At 39.4% G+C, this 23,265-nt stretch overlaps 3 protein-coding genes and 1 long non-coding RNA gene across 5 annotated transcripts in view; 2 read left to right on the top strand and 2 right to left on the bottom strand.

The window, feature by feature from the left end:
* CYP20A1 (cytochrome P450 family 20 subfamily A member 1) overlaps positions 1 to 1,363 on the bottom strand; it is a 29,784-nt gene extending 28,421 nt beyond the window's left edge. The window contains exon 1 of the mRNA XM_034431342.2: positions 881 to 1,363. Within this exon, the coding sequence (XP_034287233.1) occupies positions 881 to 952 (72 nt within the window). The 5' untranslated portion in view covers positions 953 to 1,363. The remainder of the gene's footprint in view (positions 1 to 880) is intronic.
* On the top strand, positions 1,298 to 14,851 carry LOC117673750 (alpha-aspartyl dipeptidase-like). Its single transcript, XM_034431356.3, has 8 exons — positions 1,298 to 1,431; positions 2,049 to 2,137; positions 4,873 to 4,947; positions 8,354 to 8,433; positions 11,481 to 11,654; positions 12,437 to 12,496; positions 13,823 to 13,905; positions 14,585 to 14,851. The coding sequence occupies exons 1-8, from the start codon at positions 1,331 to 1,333 to the stop codon at positions 14,658 to 14,660; spliced, it is 738 nt and encodes a 245-aa protein (XP_034287247.1). The 5' UTR covers positions 1,298 to 1,330; the 3' UTR covers positions 14,661 to 14,851.
* A 1,802-nt stretch (positions 14,852 to 16,653) lies between these two features.
* On the top strand, positions 16,654 to 20,299 carry LOC148116624 (uncharacterized). The gene is made up of 2 exons (XR_015731995.1): positions 16,654 to 16,730; positions 20,137 to 20,299. It is a non-coding gene; the product is annotated as an uncharacterized LOC148116624 (long non-coding RNA).
* Positions 18,002 to 23,265, bottom strand: part of NBEAL1 (neurobeachin like 1) — a 116,208-nt gene continuing 110,944 nt past the window's right edge. For both annotated transcript variants that reach the window (XM_087885143.1, XM_087885142.1), the window contains one exon: positions 18,002 to 21,964. In XM_087885143.1, the coding sequence (XP_087741269.1) occupies positions 21,863 to 21,964 (102 nt within the window). In that variant the 3' untranslated portion in view covers positions 18,002 to 21,862. The remainder of the gene's footprint in view (positions 21,965 to 23,265) is intronic.

Here is a 23,265-nt window from a genome sequence, read left to right as displayed (position 1 = left end):
CCACTTGCTGTCCACACTGAACACAGGCTGAACTCCTTTTCTCCAATTTGCTTTTTCCTCCAAAGTTGGTGTGGGCAATAAAGTGACTGACTGACTAAATCAACTGACCAAGGGCTTCTCCACTTTATCTGATTAAGTTTCCATTTTGTATGCCTGCATCTCTTGCACTTTTCTCGGATTTTCACGTGTAGAAGAGAGCAAGATGGGTGTTGCTGGGAAAACTTTGGGGATCCTCTTCCAGTGCTTTCAGAAATATATTAAATACCCGGGGAGGAGGAGGGGGGCGGACAGAATGGGACACCCTTTCGCGGGGAAAGTCTCTCTGGAAGCAAGGTGGATGGTCTCTGGAAAGTCCAGAGAGCGGGGTGGGGGTGGGAATCAGAAAATGGTTTCTGTCCCCTCTTCGATCGTCACAATAAAACTGCAAGGAACAAAATAGGAGCTTTAATTTAATTTAATTTAATTTAATTTAATTTAATTTAATTTATCGCATTTCTATGCCGCCCAACTCCCAAGGGACTCTAAGCTTTACTAAACCGCTGCCGCAAAACCCTGAATAGAACAGAATAACAGAGTTGGAAGGGACATTGGAGGTCTTCCAGTCCAACCCCCTGCTTAGGCAGGACACCCTATACCATTTCAGACTTCTTCGTCACAAGAAACTCAACGGAAGTACTACTTCCAGTCAGTCTCAGACGCGAACTGGGTGTTGCAAAGCGAATGTCCTGGCTCACTTGTCTGCGAGTAAGCCCCGAGGTCTTACTTCCGAGTAAAGTTGCCTAGTAGGATTGCACTGCAACGAGTGCGTGGCGGCGAAAGTTCCCTTTGGTTTGCAGACATTCCCCACCCCCCACCCCCGGCTCACACCCCGCTTATTTACCGGGCAGAGATAAAGCACGGCTCCCACCAGGATCAACAGGAAGGTGACGGCGAAAATGACAAAGTCCAGCATGATGGATCGCCCCCGGCCGACCGCCTTCCCTCCCTCTCTCCCTCCTTCCTTCCGAAAGAAAACCCGTCCACGTCCACGCCGGTCTCCGCAGCTCCAACGCAGAGCGGAGGGGCAAGAAAGAGGCGGAGAGCCGAGGAGGGAGGCGAAAGCAATCGAGTCTTTAGCGGCGCGAGCTGAGTTGGCCTGGCTGGGGGCCGAGTTCCGCGGCTGGCTCTAATCCGCACTCCGCTCTTCTCCTAGGCAGCCTCTCCCCCCTCCGCCGATTGCCTTGCAGACACACCTCTCCAAACGGAGCCTCCTGCTCGCCTCTTCTCGTCCAGCGCCAGGTGGCTTTTCCACGGCTTCCTGGAAGAGGCACCGTCGCGCTTTTTTAACAAGATGGGAAATCGCCGGCGGCTGTTGCTGATTTCCAACTCCACCCGCTACGGAGGAGGCTATCTCGACCACTGCCAGGAACAGATCAAGACCTTCTTGGGGGCGTAAGTTTACACGAGAGGCAGCGCCCGGTGAGAAGAGGCGCTGCGTCTCCAGGTTGACCATCCTAGGATCGCTTTGCCTCCCCAAACTGTTCCTCGACTTCTGCTTTTAACTTGCTGCTTGTACATACAGCCTCCTTTTCAAAGTGAAAGAAGAATTGTAAAACTATTTCTATGCTACCTGGAACAGGAATCAAGTTGCCTGTTGTTATTGTTGTTACAAAAATGAAGCCAATAAAGGAGAAGCCCTGTAATCAGAAAGCTATTTAACATTGGAAAATACTATTTATATATGAGTGGTGTGTAAATTATAAATAACAAACAGCTTGGTCACATCAAAGAGTGTTTCTTGAGAACTGTTTCCGCAAATCTGTAGGGTTCTTATGGGGAAATAGATAAATCGATTGGTTTTTCAGGGTCTATTTATTTAAAAATAATCTGTGTTCAGCCTGTCTTAGTAGGTATTCAATCAGCTTCGCTAGGTTCCTGCTTTAAAATACTAAGTAAACATCAGAATGATAGGGGAAAGGCACTTTCATATTGTTTTACTTTTTAGGGTAAAATGAGATATTGCCCAATCCCAAACTTGTGTTTGTTTGTCACAAAATTGTTTCTCCTAGGCAGGTGAGGAAAATTCTGTTTGTCCCCTATGCTCTTCATGACCAAGCTGCATATGCTACACTGGCAAGGGAGAAGCTGGAAAGTTTAGGTAAGTCAGACCTGTCCTTGATTCACATAGAACAGTGATTGCTAACCTTTTTGCCATCGTGTGCCAGGAAGGTGGGCGGGGGAGGTTCGCCCACATGCGTCCCCTCCCCCCTCCCCCACTGGGCGATTGCCCAGTAGGCCCTTTTTTCTTTCTCACCTGGCTCCAGAGCCTCTCTATGCATCTGGGGAGGGCAAAAACAGCCTTCCCCAGCCCCTTGGAGGCCCAAAACGGCCTGTTTTCCAACTTTCAGTTGGACAGGAAGTGATGTTTTTTGCTGTCCCTAGCCTCCAGAGCCTCTCTAGGAGCTGAGCTGGCATGCCAGGCAACATGGCTCCACGTGCCACCTGTGGCATGCGTGCCATAGGTTTGCCATCAAGGACATAGAAGATGGATGGGTGATCTTTTTGCTCCAAGGCACTAAATTGGAGGGTATCCAATATTTTTAATGTTTGTTTATAATATATTTCTCTGTGTTAATATAACATATGATTATAATATAATATACAACATGACTTTCTTTTCATCTTCCTCTCTGGCAACAAGTGTAGCTTTTACATATGCCCAAAGGTATGCTTAGTCTTTTTCTTCTCCATCTTGACATCAAGGGATGGGAAATTGTAAGCCTCCTCTTTCATTGTATGGGCTCAAGTGCTTTTTTGAAAATAAAGGAGAGATCTTTGCTTTTCTCTTTCTGCCCCAGCAAAATGAGATGGTGATCCTCTCAACCTGTCAAACTATGATTTCCATAAGAAAGAAGTAGCATGGGTTGATTCTTACCACACATCTAAATGCATCAGGAAAGTGGGAAGAAGAATGATTTGCAGGGAAAGAAGTTGCCAAGCGTGATTTCCCAGCCCATCTTCCTTTGTGTTGGCAAAGATGGAGGGGTTTTGGGTAGTCAGCTGATTGGGGCATTCTCTGCAGACTGTATGGTGCTCACAGGGTTGCAGGGGGCCATTCCTGGTGTGAAGAAATTACACAGAATTTCTCAATAATTGTTGAGCACAAGTGAAGACACTCAAAAAGGTTATCCTACATCAACACCATTCTTTTTTGCAAGGATAAAAACTGCTGTGGCATTTGGTAAAAATGTTTTGCTACATTTTTTTACAGAAGTATACAGTTTTGTAGCCCTTAAGCCGTATATTGTGGCTTGCAAAATGGCTAATAATTCTATACAGTTTGTAAACCCAGAAAGAAGTTAAAACAAAAATGCTTAGGTACTGGCTAAAGAACTAAATTCTTCTCAGTGTAGGAAGTTAGCACCCACCCCTTTCCTGGAAGAGTAAAATATTTAGGAAATATGAAAAAAAGGCAGAATGTTATATTTCCCTAGATGAGAAATGGAGAAGCATATTTTACAGACAAAGCAGCTCCCACCTTCCTGCCCCCCACCCGTTGTCAATGGGCCATTAAGGCCTGGGCCAGTCTATTCTACATAACAAAGATCTGCCTCCTTCAGGCAGAGCCATAGTAGGAATTGCCAAAGATCCAAGAAAGATAGGATTAGCCCTCTACACAATAGCAGCAGAAACTCACCACATGTGACCTGGGAAGCACATTTGACCATCAGCCAGCAAGGCCCCCACCCCCTGGGAGTCTGACAACCAATCAGGATACTCTTTCTGGGCCCCAGAAAGTTCAGAGCCAGAGAGAGCATAAAAACCCGAAGATTTACTGTATCTACCCCTTTTCTGTTCAGGAACTCAAGCCATGTGATCCTGTCCACCATTAAACCATCTTTCCAAGCAGTCTCTATGTCTCCAGTGTCTTTTTCCCCACTTGGAGCAGAACCTAGAAGGATGTTTCTTCCAACATCAGTAGATAAGGCTATAGCACCAAAGTGCAAACTTTATCTACTTGTCTATTTTTTTACTTAACTGATACAGGCTGAGTGAAAAACACATATGGAGGAGCTACAATGAAACTGTCAGCTGTTCCTGAAAACATTTAGGGTATTCTCTTCCCCTGAAATCAGGCTCTTGCTATTCCAAACAGGGGTTTCCTTCTCACAATCACCAGAATTGTCCTTGATGAGGCCTTTTTTTTTTTAACTCTTGCACTGTTTCAGTATATAATAGATATAAAAAGTCTACCCATTCCTGTTAAAATGCCATGTTTTTGACCAAGATAAATCACTTAATTGAATTGTACATCTGACATGTTATATTAATGGTGGAAAAAAACTGAAGTTATTTATTTTGATCCGATTTTTTTTACATCTCAAAAACCTGAAATGTATAGACTTTTTATATCCATTGTAATTTAGCCATCATAGCATCCTTAATATTACAGGGCTTGATCTAATTCTTTAGTTGATGATGAAGCTAGCAAGGAAGTTCTAGATCAGAGATGTCAAAATGGCGGCCCGTGGGCCAGATGCATCACGCGCAGGCCACGCCCATCTGGGCTCTGCAAAGTCAAAAAATGCCATGATACGTTGTGATACGTCACGTGATGCGATCAAGTTTGACACCCGTGTTTTAGATGGTCATAGCAACAATATTCCAGGCTATTTAGCATTCTTTCTTCAGCTTCCTTCTTTTCTGCACAGGTATGAAACTTGCTTCAAAGACCACTATTTCCTGATAGATATTTTGATCATGAATTCATTATAGTACTTTAGTACTTAACCGGGACTGTGTCTCTGAGCTGAGAACGTCTTGCTTTCAAATTCTGTTACAGTGCACATTGTTGCTTACTGATTTATATGTAACTTCTTGTCTTCTTCTTAGGCTACGGACTAGACAGTATCCATGAATCAAGCGATCCAAGAGAAGCTGTAAAAAAAGCTGAGGCAATATTCATTGGTAAATATTAACCTCTTGAAAGAATTTGCACAAATTGTCTTCTTGCTAAGCCTATGATAAGGTACAAAAAGGCAAAGGTAGTAGGGTAGTAAAGAGACTTCTTAACTCTACTTCTGCTTTTTAAGTGTTATGGCAGTAACATAGGCTTTTCAGAATGCTTCGGGAGTCCTTAACATTGGTTTTTAGTTCATGTGTATCTGCAAGTCAGTGCTTTAGTGCTTTAACCACTAAAAGTTGTATTTAGGTTATAGCCTTACATTTGGCAAGTGTATTACACTGAACCAGACTCTGGTCTTTTTAACATAGATGAATCTACATCAGGAAAAAGGAAGATTCAGTATTTTGGCTATAGACCACCTGATTCTGAACATATATTAATGATCACATGCTAGAGGTGGGCAGAGTCAACTCACATATGATCTTTCTTTCACACTGATAACATTCACATTCTGGACTCTCCATGTAGCAAAAACGTTTTGATTTTATTCCAGAAATGATCAGGAATAACATTACAGATCCTTCAGTTAAGATTTGAAGTACAGGTAGTCCTTGACTTACGACCACAATTGGGACCCATTAAGCAAATCACTATAGTCTTTAAATGAATCACATGGTTATTAAGTGAATCACATGTTTCTTTTTTTTTTTTTTAATTTGATTTATATGCCGCCCTTCTCCGGAGACTCAGGGCGGCTTACAATGCGTTAAGCAATGTAAGAGAATAATTAAGCAATTCTTAAGAGAATCTGGCTTCCCCAACTGACTGCTTGTTGAAAACTAGCTGGGAAGTTTACAAATCGCAATCATGTGACCACAAGACCATTGTAAATGTGAGCTGGTTACCAAGCACCCAAGTCATAATCACATAATTACAGGTAGCGCAATGGTCATAACTTCGAGAACAGATTTTTAGTCATTTTTCCTAAGGGTCCTGTAACTGAACAGTAATAAATCGAGGACTTCTTGTATTTCTGATGCAGCCAGTATAACCCCCTTAAACCCAATTGCCTGTTTCTGTGGATTTGGTATGGTGGGGGTAATAGAGCTATCACAAAATAGCTCCACTTTCCTTAGGATCAGATTCTCAAATGGCCTTTGTGAGAAGAGCCTCTAATTCAGTGGACTCCACAGAATGTGGAGTCAGATTTCATTCCCAAATAAAAACCTCCAGAGATTGAGCATCACATCTTCTGGAGGCAAGCCATTCCATTGATTAATTGTTAATTATTTTCACTGACAGGAAATTTCTCCTCAATTCTAATTTGGATCTTTCTTTGATAAGTTTCCATCTGTTACTTTTTCCTCAGGTGCTTTGGAGAATAGGCTGACCCTCTCTTCCCTCAGCTCCTTAGATATTGGAACACTACTGCCATATCACCGCTTGTCCTTCTTTTCATTAATAATAATAATAATAATAATAATAATAATAATAATAATAATAATAATAATAATAATAATAATAATAATTATTATTATTATTATTATTATTATTATTATTATTATTATTATTATTATTATTTTATTTCTATACCGCCCTTCTCCCGAAGGACTCAGGGCGGTGTACAGCCTATTTAAAAACAGAATAAACATCAATTTAAAATAATTTAAAAGTATTAAATAAATTTGGCTTAATTTAAAACCCCAAAAATTTAAAACATCCAATTTAAAATTATGTTGCTAACCCAGCCTGGCGGAACAATAGGGTCTTGAGTGCGCAGCGAAACACCCAGAGGTCAGAAATCTTACGAATTTCCGGGAGCAGTTCATTCCACAGGGCTGGGGCTCCCACAGAGAAGGCCCTCCCCCTGGGTGTCGCCAGCCGACATGACTTGGCCGATGGCACCCTGAGGAGACCCTCTCTGTGGGAGCGGACTGGCCTGTGGGAGGCTATTGGTGGCAGAAGACGGTCTCGAAGGTACCTGGGTCCTATGCCATGGAGCGCTTTAAAGGTGGTAACCAACACCTTGAATCGCACCTGGAAGACCACTGGGAGCCAGTGCAGCTCGCACAGGAGGGGTGTCACGTGGGCGCAACGGGTTGCACCCATAACCACCCGCGCGGCTGTATTCTGGACCAGTTGGAGCCTCCGAGTGCTCTTCAAGGGGAGCCCCATGTAGAGAGCATTGCAGTAGTCCAACCGGGAGGTAACAAGGGCGTGAGTGACTGTGCGCAGGGCGTCCCGATCCAGAAAGGGCTGCAACTGGCGAATCAGGCGGACCTGATAAAAGGCTCCCCTGGCCACGGCCGTCATATGTTCTAAAGACAGCCATGCGTCCAGGAGGACACCCAGATTGCGAGCCCTCTCTGTAGGGGGCAAAGATTCACCCCCAATAGTCAGCGATGGTACCTGCTGACTATATCGGGACGCCAGGAGCCACAACCACTCGGTCTTGGAAGGGTTGAGTCTGAGCCTGTTCCTCCCCATCCAGACCCGCACGGCCTCCAGGCAGCGAGACATCACATCAAGGGCATCGCTGGGGTGGTCTGGGGTGGAGATATACAGCTGAGTGTCGTCAGCGTACAGGTGACACTTCACCCCAAAACCACGGATGATCTCACCCAGCGGCTTCACATAAATGTTGAACAGGAGGGGCGAGAGGACCGACCCTTGCGGCACTCCGCATGCGAGATGCCTCGAGGTCGACCTCTGTCCCCCTGCCAACACAAACTGCGAGCGGTCAGAGAGGAAGGAGGAGAACCACCACAGAACGGTGCCCCCTATTCCCAACCCCCTCAACCGCCGCAGCATGATACCATGGTCAATGGTATCAAAAGCCGCTGAGAGATCTAATAGGACTAGGACAGAGGAACAACCCCTGTCCCGAGCCCTCCAGAGATCATCCACCAACGCGACCAATGCCGTTTCTGTGCTGTGCCCCTGCCTGAAGCCCGACTGGCACGGGTCCAGATAGATAGCTTCATCCAGGTGTCGGGGAAGCTGTCGTGCCACCACGCTCTCAACAACCTTCGCCACAAAACGAAGGTTGGAGACCGGACGGTAGTTGGCTAATTCAGCCGGGTCCAGGGAAGGCTTCTTGAGGAGGGGCCTCACTACCGCCTCTTTCAAGGCGGCAGGAAAGGCACCCTCGCTCAAAGAAGCAGTTACAATCCCCTGGAGCCAGCCTCGTGTAACCTCCCGGGAGGCCAGTACCAACCAGGAGGGACACGGGTCCAATAAACACGTGGCGGCACTAGCCTCCAGTCCCTTAATCATGTTTGCTCCTTTCTGCACTCTTTCTAGAGTCTCAACATCATTTTTGTCTTCCAGTGACCAAAACGTCATGTATGACTTAACTTAGTGGGATTTACTTCTGGGTAGAAGAATATGTATAGGATGTATTGTATATTGTGGACTCAAATAAGAAAAGGAATAAACTTGATCAAACAGTACTTTTTCTTTCTGTAGGTGGTGGCAATACTTTTCGTCTTTTGAAAGCACTTTATGACAACGATTTGATACGGCCAATCAGAAAACGAGTTCTTGAGGTAGTATAAATCAGTAGTTAAGTAATTCTGAAACAAACTTTTGGTACTTGCTCAGAAATTGTAGCTATATTAAAAAGATGCTGCGTTAAGCTCTCTAAGGAGTCCATTCTGAGTCTCATTCTTTGTAAGTATTATGTTTTTTTCTGAGTTAAGCATCCAGAGGTTCCATGTATTCCTCAATTTACCAGGGAATGTTCAAGATGGCTTATCCCTCTTATTGTATGCTGACGAGACTCTCTTAGTGCTTACCTGGAGATCATGTTTTGCTAGGCCTAGTACCCTGAATGACACTGGGTATTACATTGGAATAAGGGCATGGAACTGAATAGGGAAGGACCAATCTATGCTGTTGCTGTCCTTCAAAGTCTCAGAAGCATGGAATATAGAGTTTATGTTCTTATCTGGTGACATCTGGTGACTCCTCGTGTGGGAAGGGCAGTATGAAACAATGATAATCCCTGATGCTTTGTAATAGTTAGAGCTCCAGAGGACTTGCAGAATCCCCATTCATATGGTAAAAGCAGGGCAGTACTTCTCTAGTTTTTATACAATTTCTATCTTGAGAGCCAGTCCCTGACTTCAAACACTCACTGTTTAAATATTTGTCTTTCGATAGCTCTACAGAGAAAATGCTCTGCAAAATGCTAATGAGTTTTTGATGGAGCACTTCTAAAACAAAGATGAAGTAGGAAAATGGCGTCCTGCTCTTTTCCCCAGAATTCAACCTTGTAATAACAGCATGCATTAGATCAGGGGTGTCAAACTCACAGCCTGCAGGCCGGATGCGTCCTGCGCTGGCCACCCCCACCCCCCCACCCCCAGTTTAGCAAAGGGGGAAAGTCATGATATGTCACGTGACAACAACATGATGACGCAAGTTTGATACCCCTGTATTAGATTGAGTGCATGTATAGCACAACACAGCATTAGCATTAGGGCATCCATCAGACATTTAAAGGCAGATCAACTCTGAAAATTATAACAAAATAAAGAGCCAAGATCATATAGAAGAAACTTCCCTTTCATAAAAAGCTCCCACCACAAAGAAACACAGAAATCTAAAAAGGTTTTGGCATTTCTGTGAAATTTTAACAATTTGAGGAGGTTTCAGTAACTTTCTGTCAGCTCTGCTGGATCATAATAAAAAGGTCTACAACTGTTTATTAAAATCTTCTCCCCTGCAGTTTGTACTAAAAAGCATGGAGAGCAAATTGTGGCTTTAATTGCATTGTGGTTTATTAAACAGTAAATATGCATCTATCTTCTCCATAATCTGAAGAAGAAATTTGGTGCTTTTTACTGATACCATCGGGGTTTCTTTCCATTCTTAGTACATTTCCATTGTCCTTCAGACAATTCCTGTGGCAACTATTTGTCATACAAATATGTTCATCAGATCTTGGCTGCAAAGACTAGATGTCTAGAGGGAGATACAGAAGACTTACTCTTTGCTAAGGTATAGTGGTCACTTGGACTGTTGTAGCCCATGTATGCCATACCTAGGTCAAAAGAGATTAGGCAAAGATGCAAAGAATCAAAGCTGGCGTATCACACTGGCTTTCCACCATTATAATAATACTGTATTCTTTTGTGATAACTTTGTTTCACCTTTTGAAACAGAGCATATTTTAGGGCAGGGATGTCAAACTCACGTCGTCACAGCGTCATCACGTGACATATCGGGACTTTCCCCCCGCCCTTCACTAAACCGGGTGTGGGCATGGCCAGCACATGATGCATCTGGCCTGTGGGTCAGGAGTTTGACAGCCCTGTTTTAGGGGAAGGGAATTTTAGTACAATGCACAGAATGTGTTTATTTCTGCATAGTTTTCTATCTTGTGTAAGTGCTGTCCCTCAAGCCCTAGAATCAACAGAACAAGACTTCAGCCACTAAAGCTGAAACCTTGCTTGCCACTGTGGTCTTTCTGGGGTTTAGGATTGTACAACTTTTGTGGACATAAAGACAGTCTTTATGTGGAATTTTGTGGATCAGCCTCCAAAAGTCACCTGGGTCTGGTGACCTGGAAAGGACAAGCTGGAATTTTAAATGATAAAATAGCACTACTGTTACAAATATTCTGGTTGGATCACACTTTCAAAGGAAAAAAAATAGTCCAAGAATATCCAGACATAGGGTAATCGTTTTCATCCACATCCTCTGGAGTCAGATTTCATTCCCAAAAGTCTGTCTTAGATTTGCCATAACATATGATAGGATCTCTCTGCAGGCAATGGAGTTCATTAAGCAACCCAAATTGTAACTTCAGAGTAACATGGATTATAAATCATGCAACTTTGCCAGTAGTTGCTGCCCTAGACTTTAATGAAAGTGCAATATATGTTTTTATTCTTTAGTATTTTTACACTTTGGATATAAACATGATTTAAGTTCAATAAAGCTTCAGGTCTTATATTCTGCTTTGTATATATAGGATGGTCAATTATAATTGTCACATTTCAGAATTGCATTACAAAAACTTTTAGTATAGAGTTGACAGTTTCCTTGTGATTTTAAGTTTTCAATATGGTGAAAAGAGAAATTTGCAGGCAGAGTACACTTCCTATGATTAGCTCTTCAGATTAAGAAAAAACTAGACTTTAATTTCCATGCCAATATCTATACTTTAATTATGTGGGTTTGTGCAAGAATTAGCTAGATCTGGTTTTGCTCTCATCAGTGCCAAAATGATGTACTCAATAAAGTTTTGCATTCAGAGATTGAATCATCTTGACCGTGCCTGCTTTGGTTGGGTGCATCAGTCGGAACGTTGACAGAAAGTATAGCTGCCTTCCCTACTGTCCTCTTACCTACTCCCTTAATATCTACTCAATATTTCAGTATTTCTAGTAGAATGCTGGGTAGTATTAATGTGTTGTAATACCACACATCTGGAGACCACTATTTTTGGAAAGTCTTCTGTACTTGTAATGATTCACACTACATGCTCAATTTAAGAGAAAGGTAGAACATTCAAATCATCTTCAGATTTTTGAGCTTTATAAGCACTAAATGTTGCTCTATGATTGTATTCCATGTTTTTTTACAGGATGGTATCCCATACATTGGATCCAGTGCAGGAACCAACGTAGCAACCATCAGCATCAACACAACTAATGATATGCCCATTGTGTATCCACCTTCTTTGACAGCTCTCCAATTGGTTCCTTTCAATATCAACCCACATTACTTGGACCCAGATGTTAATAGCACTCATATGGGGGTAAATATCCAGTCTATTAACAGCTTTCTAGCACTTATTGGCAATACTTAGCAAAGCATGATGGAACTATATTATCCCCACATTCTTTGGATGGGCATGAAAACATTAATATTATTGGTGAAGGTCTTTGAAAGAGATGGGAGGCATTAATGATTGAATCCAGAGATTACTGTACATTAAACAACAGAACTTTGATTTGCAGTCGTTAGGAAATGGAACTGAGAAATAGTGGGAAGTCCATTTATTATTATCTATATAAATACTATTTGGTATCTGAATGAACAATCCAAATTACAACTACCATGGTAGCTGAATAGGCACGGTATACTAAGTTGTAACATTCTTTGTCTAATTTTGGCTTAGCCAGAGTATAGCCAGTTGTAGGAAACCTGAGTACATCCAGAAGGACATTTCCCATGGACATGGGAGTGAGTATATGAAGGTACTTCATATTTTAGGTGGAAGGAGAAGTTGAGTGCTTAAAAAAGTCTAGGAAAACAAGTTTCCCCTCCCTGTTTTAAATATACAAACTGTAATGTAGGTTTTTATTTAAAGTAATGTATCTATTTAAAAAACTAACTGTAGCTTGAGAAGGAATCTGTGGATGGCATCTTAGTAATACTGTTAGTACAAGGAGACAAAACTGTTTAGGGATTTTTGAGAGCCAAACTGGAACCCATGCAAGTTTACATAGGGGATGGCTTCTTTTTTTTTTAACACCATCCTTTTGACATCACACTTGCTGTATTCTAACACCTGAAAGTGCTGTACTATTATTCTAGGAAACTCGTGAAAAAAGGATTATGCAGTACCATGAAGAACCAGATACACCTCCAGTGCTAGTGAGTAATTCTTGGGGGGGGGGATTGTTCCCTCCCATCTTGATTAATTTGATCATTCTAAAGAATATATGCTAAAGCCAGATGCACTTAAAAAGTGCTAAAATTGCTGATCCCTAAATTCTGGGTTTGGGTAAATATTGACCGAAAATATGAAATGAATCATGAACCAGTGGTCTCTTTAGTTGCAACTCTGAATCCAGGTTCACAAGCCTTCTTCAATCTGCTAACCTGCAGGTATGTGGAATTTTGCCTCTCCAAATTTAAATAACAATAGCACTTATATACTGCTTCACAGTGCTTTGCAGCCCTTTCTAAGCGGTTTACAGAGTCAGCATATTGCCCCAGTCTGAATCCTCATTTTACCAACTTTGGAAGGATTAAAGGTTAAGTCAACCTTGAGCTGGTGAGAATCGAACTGCTGGCAGTCAGCAGATTTAGCCTGCAATACTGCATTCTAATCACTGTGCCACCACAGCCCTTGTTACCAGAACCTGTCTACAACGCTTCAAAACAAGTCCTTGTCCAAAACATAAATATTTAAGAATGTAGAAATTTGAATATGACTTGAGGTGTATGGCTTCGTACTACATGCTAAATGTTAGCCTTCCATGAGCTACCTATTCCACCAAAGCCATAATTTATTTCTTTAATTTTTTTATTAATCTAACCATTCTGGTTTGCAAATAAGGATTTATGGCTCAATATGTTGTCAGAAGTCTTTGGTAAACTTTAAGCTTGGCTGTTTTCTTGCAGAGGTTTCAAGAAAAGGTTACCCAAACTAGGTAACCAGTGCTAGTCCTGATGATGTTAACTAGTTTGGGTAACGAGAGCACCAAGGACCCCTTATTTCAATCCTGAGCTACAAATATTCTCCTTTATTGATAGCAATATGTTTGGAGAAGCAAGCTACATTTTAACAGAATGTGTGTGAATTAATTCAAGGATGGCCAGTGGCTTCCCAGTGTTTTCAACAAAGGCATTCCACACTCCTATCAAGAGTATGCAAGTGATTCAGACTGAGATACACTACATTCCAAGTAACTGCTGTGCTCTTGATCTTTCACATTCCTTCCTGAGAAGAATTAAACATTTCAGTTCACGTAGTTAATCTGGTGTATTGAAAATACAAGAGGACTGATTCTGAACACAGATTCAACCTGTGTCATAATGTTCCTGGTATGCAACGCACGTTTCTATTTGTTCACACACACTCGCTCAGTCAATGGTAGTCTCAGACTCGATTGACCCTGCCTGTACTTTTCAAGGTGAGTTTGCCTGTTGCTCCCCTGTATTAAACAACACACATTTTGGTCCTTACCCGTCAAGGGCTTACGTGAAGGATCGTTGCTGCTTGTGGAAGAAAACAAAGCTACCCTGCAAGGGGAAACTGGGGCTCGGCTATTTGTGAGGTAAAAACCTGTTCTGTACCTTTACTTCAAATCCAGAGACTAAGCATGATCTGAAAAAAGGCAGTCCAACACATTTTGCTTTTATTTGTATTCTGAAACTGGCTCTATTTGCAAGTTTTGTTAGTGAAACTCATATAAATTCTCTGGCAGTTATCTTTCCAAGGAGTAGCCCTCTTAATGCTTTACCTTTTCAGACAAGACTAAGCTGCATCTTGTTCATTGTTATCTCTGCCTAAAGGCATACCACTTACGTTGGTAGATGTTAATAAGAGGATATGCCCCCTCCTCATCTTTTCACTGAACCATTTAGATCAGTATTTCTTTCATTATCCTTACTGTCCAGTCTTAACTGCTTGCTTTCCATATACATACAATATTTGAGGAAGACCCAGAAACTTCTCAAGTGAAGTCACCGCATAAGACCTCAATAGCAGTTGAGATTTTTTCCTTAATCAGCAATATTCACATGCCACTTAATTCTAACCTGATACCGACTGCTGTTAGAGGACTTGTGATAGGAATGTATGTGTACAAGTGATAGAGGTTTTGTGTTCGTTAAACATTCTCCAGTACTATATAACAGGTGAATTGTCAGAAATGTCTATGAAACTAGTACTGATTTCGAACACTTCATTCTTAAACTTGTCAGTAATTATTCAAATGTTGTCTTTCTGTGCAGAGGAAGTGCCCCAACGGAACATGAGCATGGAACAGATTTCAGTTTCCTGTTAACCGAGGGCTTCAAGATAGTGTAATTATTTTTCCAAGAGTCCTCTCCTATGCAGGATTGTGCTCCTCAAAACGGCTAGGAAAAAAATGCCATATATTAGAAGGCCTGGGGATAGGCTGCCATACTGATCACCTCTTTCCACAGCTTAATGGCAGTCTTTTGCAACGGAAAAATTGAGTTCTGGAAAATACTAATAAAGAGTTAATTATAAATGAAGAGCTGCAATATTTTCATTTTATTAAGCAAATATTTATGGATGGACAGGTTCCCCAATCCGAGATTATAGTGTTAGTGAGCCTCAAGTCTAGTGCTTCCCAAGCATACCTTAAGACATTAACAGACTGGATAAAGGGCAGACTGGATAAATAAATAATTCAGACTACAGGGGACTTACTTTGAAGCCTACATCTGAGGATCTGAGAGGGTTATTTTCCTAAAGCCGCTTAATAACAGCAACATTTCAGCCATCTTTCGACTCCAGCTTGGTTTCTTGGCTATTGTAACTTCAAGGATTTTAAAGAGCTTAAATTCATCTCTGAATTGCAGCAGCCTAAGTAGCAATTCTGATATGTGAAGAAAAAAATTGTATTGTTGTCAGGACTAAATTGTCTCGTTTTAACAGATAACAAGGTAAGATTTTGGTATCATTGTTTGAAGAATTCATTTGCTAAGAAAAGAGAATAGAATAGAGAAATTTCAGCTCCAAGATAAATGTCAATCCCTATCAAAAACAAAACAAAAAAATAAAAATGCCAATGCAGCAAAATTGCATTTGGGTTACTATGTAATGGTAATGTGCAAACACTAAGCTTATGTTGCAGTCCTGGAGTTCCTTAGAGATAGGCACATAAATGGGAATGGAACAAGGGAAAAGTATAGAGTAGAACGATAAAAATTATATAAATAAAGGCTCTGGAAGAGTCGAAGAACCTAACATGTTGTGTGACTAGTAAAGACCGATTACCTAAACCTTTCTGATCTTCTCCTTACCAAAGATGTGTACTCAAGAACTGGGATAAAAGTTGTTTTAAATCAGAGTTTTATGGGAATATTATACAAAGTTAATTCATCCTGTTTGAAGCCTCTTTAGATACATAAATCTGGATTTATTCCACAATTAAGGCATTTGAAGACCGATACCAGTTAAGGAATGGCAGCTGTGATTTCACATTGTTGGGTTATATAGTAATTTGTTAAATTTGTATGATGTCTGACTCTCAACAACTGGGTGGCTTTTGTCCCTTTGTAAATGAAATAGAATACTTCGCAGAGTTGCCATGATAGGTGGGCTGTCCCCTCCCCCATGCCAACTGCTGATTTTTTTTAATGAAATCCATGAGATAGTGTTCAATGATGTAATTCATTTTTTGTTTAAAAGGTGTCCTAACCTTTTGAAGTCATTCACAGCAAGTTCAACAAAATGCTGAAATGAACATTTCCTAAACCTATCCAGCAATGAGCACAACTAGATTTATTTTCCTTCCAGTGTCCTTGAGAGTTTCCACAGTATGAGTTGGTGGCAAAGGACTACGTCTTACAACTGAGGTGCTGTAAGGGAGCCACAAGGGTTGCTCATACCTTGCAAAAACCCTGCTCTCTGCTATTATGCACCTATTATTCCATGAAGGAATGGGAGGAGAGACAATGACTTCCCAAACCTGTTGAATGAAACCATCTGGCCACCACTGCCTGCACAGTGATCTGGCTCCTCCCTCCCAGTTGAAAACATTCTTTAAAAAAAAATAACTATAGGATCAGAATGTGTTTTTGAAAGGCACAATTTGATTTCCTGCCTAAAATTAGTATTTTCTGTAAATTGCAGTGCTTTACTCTAAAGGAGTCCCCCAAGCACAGTAAAAACATACAAATTAAGCGTGTTTTCAGGCAAGGGAAAGGCTGCACCCATCCAGTCATGCTCCAATCTCGCCTATGAACATGCTCAGAACTGCAACCCTTTGAATTTATTTTCTTTAGGAGAATAAGGGTTACTGGCTATAAAGTCCATACGGACATCTGAATTCCGCCCATGAGGCTGTATCTGGCACTGTATTTTGAGAAATAGGAAACAAGTCCATCATTCATTAGGAGACTAGTCGTAAGTCCATTTTTTAAATTTAATTGGCTTCAAACCTTGTTATATACAAAGCTAATTTGACAATCATTTTATGTACAAAGTATGCAAGCATTTTAAAAAGGTTTAAATTACAAATCTGTAAATCCTACAAAGTGCAATTTTTAAAACATTTCTCACCATGCTGTACAGAAACAGTTCACTGTTAGCTAATATACATACATACATACAAGCTTAAAATTATTAAACGTTATCATTGGAACATTAATACAAATAGAATATTATTTAACCTTAGAAGCACCAGAAATAAAGAAAAGATATTGCACAAAAGGTTTTAACATTCCATGATGGCTAGTTGAAATTTAATTATATCAAAACACTTCCATCTAAAATTTGAAGGCATTTTTGGCATTTGAAGTCAAGATTGCACTATTAGAATAATCAGCATTAGATTATCATTTGCCCTTATGTACAGAAGGCTTCGTGCTCTTTTTACTTTTAAGTGTGATGTTTTAAGCAAATGCAGAGGCACAGATTAGGTGTAATGCTGAATTTAGTAAAAGAAAATTTGTTTGGTGCCAGCACAATTTCCAAAGCCAGTTCTTAATTAATGGAGGAGAGTCTAAAACTCAGGCCTTTGTGACACTTACTCTCTCTCTTGTAGCATCAAATCAGGCAAAACTTCATGCCTACTAATGTATGCATTTTTGACAATGGAAGCTGTTTCTCTACAATTCATGACAGCACAACACTGAAAACCGCAGACATTTTCCTAAAGTGGTTCATTCTGTTTTAAGTTAGGGTTAGCAATCTGTGATGGTGAATTTCACTGGCATGTAAATAGTACAAATATCATGAATATCATGGATGTGCATAGATAGCTAAGCAGAAAGACTGCCACTGGAATAACATGGAGCACTGAGAGGTGCTATCCTTATCTGACTGATCTGAACATAAGCACAGTCCTGGAAAAACTGTGCAAATATTGAGACTGGATGGTTGTTGTTTTTAAAAAAGCCTGATTTAAATGCTGAGAAATATTAACTTGATGCTTTGTGCAATAGGCACTGTCAATCAGTCTCTTTCTTGATGCTTGTTTATAATCTGGATTTCAGAAAACTACCAAATAACCAACCAATTTTCTTTTCAGACCACTCCATCATCTATTCTGGCCACTATCCAAGTCTGCTTGATTTCAGTGAGATATATCATAATTCTGTTAGGCTGAGCCTAATGCCCTCAGTGTAGCCTTTAGAAATACAGCTCTTAAATGACTGAGTAAAGATGCTGAACAATTTTTCTTTTTTCTTTTTGCAAAAGCCCATTCAAAGAAGATAAAACACTATTTGTTCTCTGAGTAACACAGAGAAAGCAATATCAAGCATGACAATTTCACTTTCTGAAAAGCAGACCTTTGTGCAAAATTTTAAACAAAGCACAACTTTACATTCTTAATGTGGATTTTCCATGCCATCTTTTCACCTTATAGTGTTCCTGCACTTTTCTGATATTCAAATGTATGACACGGGTAAGAAAACATTAAAAGTGTTCAGAATTGATATACTAAGGGTCTTTTTTCTAAAGACAGCCAAGGTAGCAAGCATCCGTTCATACAGTCACAAGGTATCAAACCCAATTCAAAGGCACCAGTGGGAACACCAATCAGAAGAATACCATAGAAAGCAAATGTATAATTTTCAGATTTAAGTCCACAAATCAACCATTCCCACCACGCTCTGGTCCTAGGCATATCTTCTTGGAAGTAGGGAGACAGCTAGACAGAGTGTTGCAGACACCTGCTCCCAACAGAATATTTGGGCCAAGATAACAGAGATGAGAGATTGATTGATTGATTCTGGGGCCCTCACTCATATGCTATGGAACATCATCAATTCTGCAGTATCTTTGGAGGCAAAATGTGAATTTGTATTATAGTGCTTTAGTACTCCATTGATTCTATTTTTAGCATTGATTCCTTCAAACAACATTTTACAAAAAGCAAATGTGGAGAATGACCACTAAAAATAATGGAAATTAATATTTGCTTTTTGCAAAATGTTATTTGAGGGAATAACATCTGATATTTCATCTCATATATTTTTGTTACAACAGATAAATCAAAATCCATTTTGAGCCACTTTCCACATCCTAAAAGAAGTACATGAATAAATACATAAAATATAGTTATTAAAACAGGAATTAAAATTATTAAACTAATGGTCAAAGCTACTCTTAGCCTTACATAGGAAAGAGCCCAGAACTCTTTCAAGTCAACCTTTTGCACATCTTAAATAAATAAATAATCATAGCGCATATAGAAAGAACATTTGGATGGTTTCTGATACCTGATTTCAATAAAAAAAACATTTTTAAAATGTCGTTACCCTATTCTTTTTGGATACACCCTAACATTTCATTTTTTAAAATTATAAATTATCTCCAAGAAATTAAAATGTTCTCTAGGCTCTGGTAAATAGCTGAGAAATTTCTAGCAAGAGGCTTTTTGATGGATAGAAAATATCCATTATTTTCCTGGAATGGAGATCTTTGAATTGGCTCACTTGAAATCTCTCTGAAATTTTAAACACATTTCAAAATATATACATATCAAATATACAATTGGAAAACCATTAATATAATGCCCTAGAATATTCTTTACATGCAGTCCCATATTTAAGTATAGCATCTACATGCTTTTACAGAAATGGTTTAGTTTGCAACATTGATTAACAATCCTTCAGTTTTTAAATTCTCATAACCCAACTTCACGTCAAAAACATCAAACACTTTGTGATTATCTTTGGTAATGCTACTGTTTTCTATTCCAACTTTCACATACATCTTTTAACATATTTTGAAGTTCAGTCTTGTGTAACCTTTCCTTAAACTCTTCTATCCAATCTGTAAGATTGTCGAAAAAGTCAGGTCATCTTTCAGTAGAGCTCCTGGTGACTTCATAGATACATCCATATCACTTTCTTCGCAACAATACAGAAATAGCTTGCAGTTCCCTTCTTCTGGGCTGTGCTTTCAACTTCCTTATCTACTTCACAACTCTGGAATTCCCACAAACTCTTCCATCTATGTCCAGACTCTGCTTAACTTTTAAGATTAACCCCAAATCTGTGCTTTTTTGCCCACAATTATTTTACACTCGAGATTAGTAAAATATAACATTTTCCCAGAACATTCTACATATGTCTCCTTAAATATTAGTCCCATTAACTTCATTTAGTCATCCAAGGAAAAGATTGAAGCTTAGACTACAGAAGGATATTTAAACACATATGTATCTAAACAGAATAAAAGACAATAGTCTTTGAAGTAATAATAATAAAAATGAATGAATTTTGTATCAGTGATAAAAGTCTGCAAAATTTCAACCCGAAATTAAAGATTAACTTCATATTTTCTTGTGTTTCTCTTGTAGTTCTTCAACTTTTGAGCCTCAAAGGAACCAGGAGAAAGTTATAAATCCACCTCCATAAGGTGTATATGGCACACTGAAATATTCATGTACTCTGCTCTTAATAAGCCTGCAATTTTTCTTACAACAGTGAATACAAAATCATAAAAAGGTATTATAACAAAAAGATGTTCTTTGCTTGGGGAATCAGAACATTCTCACTCAAAGACTTTGCAACCAAGGCTAAAATTGCATCATTTTCCCATTACATAATTGCCTATATTTAACGTCCAATTTGTTTAAAAAATAAACCCTCAGTTAATGTTATAATTCACACTGTGCAAAATAAAACCTGGAGAAATATAGAGAAGGTATATATTATATTTGTAGTTTCTCTCATTTACATTTCCCAGCATTGAAATAATTCTTAGTTAAGAAATGTTATTATACCATAACTCTGCAGATGAAGATTTCTTCCCATTACAAAAATGACTGCCATTAACAACATAGTACCGGTAGCTTTTTCAGATGTGTGAGATGAGATTCAATCATGTGCATATACATTGGCTCTTAAAGAACCAAGCAAAACTGCTAAGCTACCATCTTCTGACCGAAAGAACTATCTAGCCCTATTTATGGCATCTCCCTCTCCCCGCTATTGCACGTAAATGTAAATAGGACTATCCCAATGCTTTTGTGCATGGAATACATTTAATGTTTTAATGCTCAAATTTAATATTTAGCAGCAAAAAATGGTTCCAGTTACCATTTAATGATGCTGAATCAGATACCCTGAAGGATGAAATTTCTGTGCTGAATCCCACAAAATTAAGAACTCATGCATTGGTCCTCTATTTTTTTGTCATTTATGTTCATATATTAACCATTCAACTTGCACCTCAACCTGTTCAAAAGATTTCAGAAAGCTGACTTCTGAGTAGAGCAACTTGCGCTGATAGTCATCCATTTCCCCCCTTAAATAGGTGAGTTTAAATAAATTTCTCATTCAGTTTCCAAGAACTAAAAAGGCATTGGAATTTTTTTAAATAATTGTTTTGTTGATTTATATAGTTAAATAATTTAGAGACACATTAACCAAGATCCAGAAGACTCCTTTTGTCAAGGAGGATTTAAAAACTAGATCTCTAATTCTTTTTTGGCATGACAGCAACTACCTCTCCAGTGGCCAAGGCCACTTTGAACACAAACCGTGAGTTCTATTATGCCAAAACAGCAGCAGGTTATGTAAAGGGGGGTACAGAATAGTGTTATAATGGATAGCCACAAATTACTGATTTTGACATTTATGTCCAACTGTCAGTAATTACAGGCAAATTTAGTGACTGTCAAAATACTTTACATTGCTGATAGTCATTAAATTTACCCCCGTTTGTTGGCTTTCTTATAAGTCAGTTAAATTTTCAACATTCACTTTAAAATACACACACATATACATCCATACTTACTATCTCTCTCTCTCTCTCTCTCTCTCTCTCTCTCTCTCTCTCTCTCTCTATCTATCTATCTATCTATCTATCTATCTATCTATCTAATCTTGCAATGTGTTTAAAAAGGACTGAATTATCTTATTGCTTCTACTTAGCACAAAAAACAATAGATGTTGTATACTAATATGCATATGTGCCTGTGGAAATTGTGCTGTAGTTGCAACATAACTGAGAAAATTGAGAGGTATGATTGGAAGATTAAACAAAAATGTATGAATCCCAAGAGATGATAGGAGCAGATATCACATGGAATCTTGAGTATTATATTCAGTTTCTCCAGATGAAATCTGACTGATCCGTTTGCTTGAACCCCACAATTTTCGGGAGAGTTGGCCAGCACGCATCTGTTTAAAGTAAGCCAGAGACACAAAAAGGAAGGGGAAAGGGGGATAAGGGGGATAAATTAAATAAAAAACTTCAGATGATTCTACAGAAGCGCAGACAGCAAAAGATAGAGCACATATACACAACACAATGGCAATTTATTTCTAAAGTATTTCAGTGTTTGGACAATCCTAGGGAAAACAAATAAAGGGCACAAAGTGGAATTCTCTCAAATACATCGTTAAAAGGTCACATTGTCAAGTGACTTTAAAGAGGCATCTTTGAATGCCCTAAAAAGCTTTGTAGGCTGAAGAAAACAGAATTTAGATGTCAAGATTATGGTGCCTTCTGTCGTTATTTGGTTTTGAAATATAAACAGAAAAGATCCTCTATAAAACAATCAATTTTGTTTAAGGTTGCAAATTGAACAACCTAATTAGGTAGTCTTCTAAATATGCTTTGGGGCAAATGGCAAATGAACACATAATCTTTACACCATAAAGAGTGTTTAGAGGTAAAACACTTGACAATGATTGAAAAATAACAGCAAAAAGGGAATGGAAGAAGAAAATTATTATGGTGGGGAACCTATACACATTTACATTAATCTTAATCAGTGCAAACAATTTGTGTTAAATGATGCAATTTATAATGCAATAAATAAGTAAATTAATAAGAAAGACTCAAAACCTAGGTCAACAATCAAATGACCTGGCTGGGTTGTGCAATTAAAGGCATACTAGTTTTGTGGTGTAAACAACACACATTTTTTGGCAAATAAATAATTTATCTAATCAAGATAATAGTGCAACATTTGACTGTGTCTGACTTTGAATGAAGTCAAAGCCTAACTTCAGCTTGACAACTTGAACTAAGAGAGTGAATGGCTTTGATATCAGTTATAACCTGGATATTCCAGAGATTTGAAAAGGGCTTAGACACTTCCCCCAATGTGACACTTGAGAGACCGCCTGCAAAGATTTTGTATCGTCCTCAATAATTAATAAGCATCAGTCATTTCCTGGCTTCTTCTGAAGAGGTTAGTGCAGAGGTTTGCTTGAGTTAAGAAAATACTAGTGGGCATCTCCCCAAAATTAGGAGAATCATTTTCACAGACGCCATAATGCAGTATTCCATCAGTTCAGAAAGCCCAGGGTGTCACTGAAGGGCTTTGGTTCACTTGCTCTAGGAAATATTTTGGTGACATCCCTTTTGTGCGGTAGACTAAAGGACATGCCCAATAAACACTGCATAATTGTAGTTGGCATCCAAGTAGTTTGCATCCACTCCAAGGATGAGAAGCACTGCCCTTTGCATAAAT

Source organism: Pantherophis guttatus, chromosome 1 (genome assembly GCF_059756535.1).
Source record: "Pantherophis guttatus breed Tessera chromosome 1, ASM5975653v1, whole genome shotgun sequence".
Classification (NCBI taxonomy): domain Eukaryota; kingdom Metazoa; phylum Chordata; class Lepidosauria; order Squamata; family Colubridae; genus Pantherophis; species Pantherophis guttatus.
The sequence above is the reverse complement of the archived record's forward strand: the minus strand, read 5'-3'. Positions and strand labels throughout refer to the sequence as shown.

What these genes read in the sequence shown, in the direction of transcription:
- LOC117673750 (XM_034431356.3), top strand. Translation starts at nt 1,331, where the DNA reads ATGGGAAATCGCCGGCGGCTGTTGCTGATTTCCAACTCCACCCGCTAC. An exon ending in TTAATAGCACTCATATGGGG is followed by an intron (nt 11,655 to 12,436) that starts GTAAATATCCAG and finishes CTATTATTCTAG; the next exon opens with GAAACTCGTGAAAAAAGGAT. An exon ending in CAGATACACCTCCAGTGCTA is followed by an intron (nt 12,497 to 13,822) that starts GTGAGTAATTCT and finishes TTACCCGTCAAG; the next exon opens with GGCTTACGTGAAGGATCGTT.